Genomic DNA, 3167 nt, shown 5'->3' with positions numbered 1-3167 from the left:
ATTGTTTTTGAGGACTAGGTATCTTTGCTTCAGCATTTCAAGAAGGCTTTGCTCTTGCATCTCATTGAAGTCATGCCCCATCTTTTGTTTTTTCTTGGCGATTTAACACAAAAATACGTGATCAAAAATGTCTCTCTGAAAAGCAATCCAATAAGCAGGAGCAATGCAGTTATTAGCAATCTGTAGTTTAGACACATTAATCAGTAGATGAGAGGTGAGGAGTTCTGTTAGATAACAGATGCTGATGTTGAAGATCACTTATTAGGTCACTGATCTTTTAGAGTATGTGGGGAAGGGACAAACCTACTACTTCATGGAGTAAAGGTGACCAGCATGTGGAAGAAAGAGATTAAGCTCTAGGTATCTTTTTTCTACTTATGTCTAGATATCAATGAGTGTGAAATCTTTGGAACATGCACCCAGGACTGCAAGAATTCCAAAGGAAGCTATGAATGTTTCTGTGCAGATGGCTTCAGGTCTGTGGGTGATCAACAAGGGAAACAGTGCGCAGCTAATGGTATGTTAACTGATAGCAAGATTGATTGCTACCTGTAAAGAGCAGGTGGAGTATAGCAACTTAATGAGTATAATCCTCTCTTTTTTTAGGAAAGGGATAATGAAAACAAACTTTATTCTGTAACATAATATTATCTGTGTATTCCACCCATTTCATAATCAGGAATAGAAGTGCTCATCTCTGCTTCCAATTGTAAACATTAAAAATAATATCTTGATTTGGATGCCTGCCTTCCTTTCTCCTGGAATTTTCTGCAAACAAAACCTGCTTATCCTGTGGTTGTCACCAGAAGGAAATTCATGTTGCCTCTTCCTGAAGTTTAGGTTTTCTCAACAAAATAATGCATCAGAAGAAAGTTGCATTAAACTGGTACAAATCAAAGGCAGTTTGACAGATGATTGCCATTCATTGTTCATGGACTGGTGCACGCAAACAGAAGGACTTTGGCCAATGTTTAACATCAATCATTAGCTTTTTATCATACCTCAGTGGAGTGACTACAGTGTGCGACAGTTATTGAATAGGTAGAGAGTTGATTCAGAAAATAATAGTAATAGAATAGTAATAATAAAGAGCTGAAGAAAATAGAAAAAAGTGACAATGCAGCAGTATTATATAAAAGACAGAAACAACACTGTATTTAGAAAAGTACTTACACTATAACAGCTTTAAGAGATACATGATAGAAACGTAGTGTGCCGAGTCAAATAGGAGAATCTTCAGAACAGAACGCCTGTGACCAAAAGCGCGTGCTGCTGGAGGTTTTGAAACCTAAAAATTATTTGTAATATGAGAAATGATACAAGAAAACCAGGTCTCTGGGTTTCCAGTCCAGGGGCCTAATTCAGCAAATATTTACTGTTGAGCATGAGACTGGAAGTACAAAAGGGCATTTGCACCTGAGTTTCTGCCTGTCTGCCTCTTTATGTGCCTGTGTCAGAAATCTAGTTCTTTGAAACCCTTCTTCATAGGCTTTATTCAGGACACATCTAGACACCCAAAGTTCTCAAGGCTAAGTGATAGAAGATAACATGATTGTAGCTGATAACATCATGAAATCTGTTGTGCCTGAAGTTCTACTTCTGTGTATGCCCAGAACTCTACCACTCTTTGTAGTACAAACTTACAGCACTCATAAATGCGGGCTTCTTTTGCCTGTGTCTGCTGCAGGCCTGATCAGTAGGCATTTTCAGAACACACATAGAATATTAGGTCCCCTTTTTCCTGTGGTAGCATATATACTGGAAATGCTGTCAATTTCTACACTGAATTGTATGTTCATTAGAGAATAGAGTCACTTGTCTTATTCCCCCATGGTTGGGCCTGACTTAGAGGGAAAGGGATTGTGTTCAAATGAACACTTCATAGGAAATTGAGCATTATTAGTTGGAAAAGGCACTGGTAAATGAGATTTTCCCTTGCCGGTGAATGCCTTGTCATTTCTCATTGGCTCTGTGAAGATGTGATAAATGTAGGAGAACTTCTTCTCTGGAAGAAGGCCTAGGATTTAAGTCCATGACTCCCAGCTGGACTTTGTCCTTAGCAAAAGGGCTGAACAATTACATTTTCTCACCAGCAAAATCAGCCAGGTGGGACTGATAGTCAAGTTATTAGAGTATTGAAGCTAACCCCAAATTAACCTGTGGGTAAGAGAACATTCATCTGAATAGGGAGGCATTAGGATTTAAAGACTTGCAGGTAGAAGAACTCAGGTCATGGCTCAAGGTACCAACAATTTATTTGTACTTTCAAAATTGTTTCCCATACATTGAGGAGGGGAGCTGAACTGCATAGCGTATAGCAGCATTCTATTTTTGAGATGTGAGTTGGTGATATGCCAACACTGTAATGTTTAAGAATTTTTAAGGAATTATCCCTTAATGATTACCACTGCACAAAATCTATGGTGAAAAGGATAATACTACCCTCAGTGGTAAGCATTTCCAGAGTTTTTAATGAATTTTGCAAAGCCAAGAAGTTTGAATAGCTCTGAAGCTTTAGAAGTGGCCCTGTGTTCCTTCTGCTTCTTATGCAGACAGAACTTGTGAAAACCCCAGTTTAGTTTTGACTAGGAGTGACTTTCATCTGTTTCTTCTAAAATGAGAAATATGTGAAAGTAAAATTCATGATTGTTTCCCAGGTAATCCTCCACTGTTACTGCTGCCAGATAATGTGCGGATTCGAAGATACAATATCTCATCAGAACAGTACTCTGACTATATTGATAACCAGGAGCACATCCAAGCTCTGGATTATGATTGGGACCCTGAAGGGATAGGCCTGAGTGAGTATGTGTAGAACATTAATACTCAACCATGCAATGGTCGGTTTAAAAAGATGCATTTCTGCAGCATGCGTATTTAATTTACACTGGAAATCAAAATCAAATTAGATTAACTGGCCAGGTCTTGGTTGAATGTGTCCCTCCCCTCTACTCATTCTTCAGCATCAGTGTGGTTCCTTTTAATGCTTTAATTTAGCTTAGCTAGGTTTTGTTCTGTTTTTCCTTTTGTTTTGGTGTGAGTTCAGCTGTGGAATTGTGGCTTTTTAGGATTACGCAGTAGTAGAGGATTGCTATAAATGAACCCCTTCCTTTTCTTCTGCCTCTACCAGTCCCCAAACCTGGCTCAAGTCTTGCAAGAACTAATCC

General features: G+C 38.8%; 1 protein-coding gene across 1 annotated transcript in view; it reads left to right on the top strand.

The window, feature by feature from the left end:
- The window catches only part of LRP2 (low density lipoprotein receptor-related protein 2), a 136338-nt gene that overhangs the window by 115937 nt on the left and 17234 nt on the right, over window positions 1-3167 (top strand). Inside the window, exons 65-66 of the mRNA XM_009325415.1 lie at window positions 386-517; window positions 2658-2801. Coding sequence (XP_009323690.1) covers window positions 386-517; window positions 2658-2801 — 276 coding nt within the window. The remainder of the gene's footprint in view (window positions 1-385; window positions 518-2657; window positions 2802-3167) is intronic.

This window comes from Pygoscelis adeliae, unplaced genomic scaffold, assembly GCF_000699105.1.
Source record: "Pygoscelis adeliae isolate BGI_AS28 unplaced genomic scaffold, ASM69910v1 Scaffold106, whole genome shotgun sequence".
Taxonomy (NCBI): domain Eukaryota; kingdom Metazoa; phylum Chordata; class Aves; order Sphenisciformes; family Spheniscidae; genus Pygoscelis; species Pygoscelis adeliae.
The sequence above is the reverse complement of the archived record's forward strand: the minus strand, read 5'-3'. Positions and strand labels throughout refer to the sequence as shown.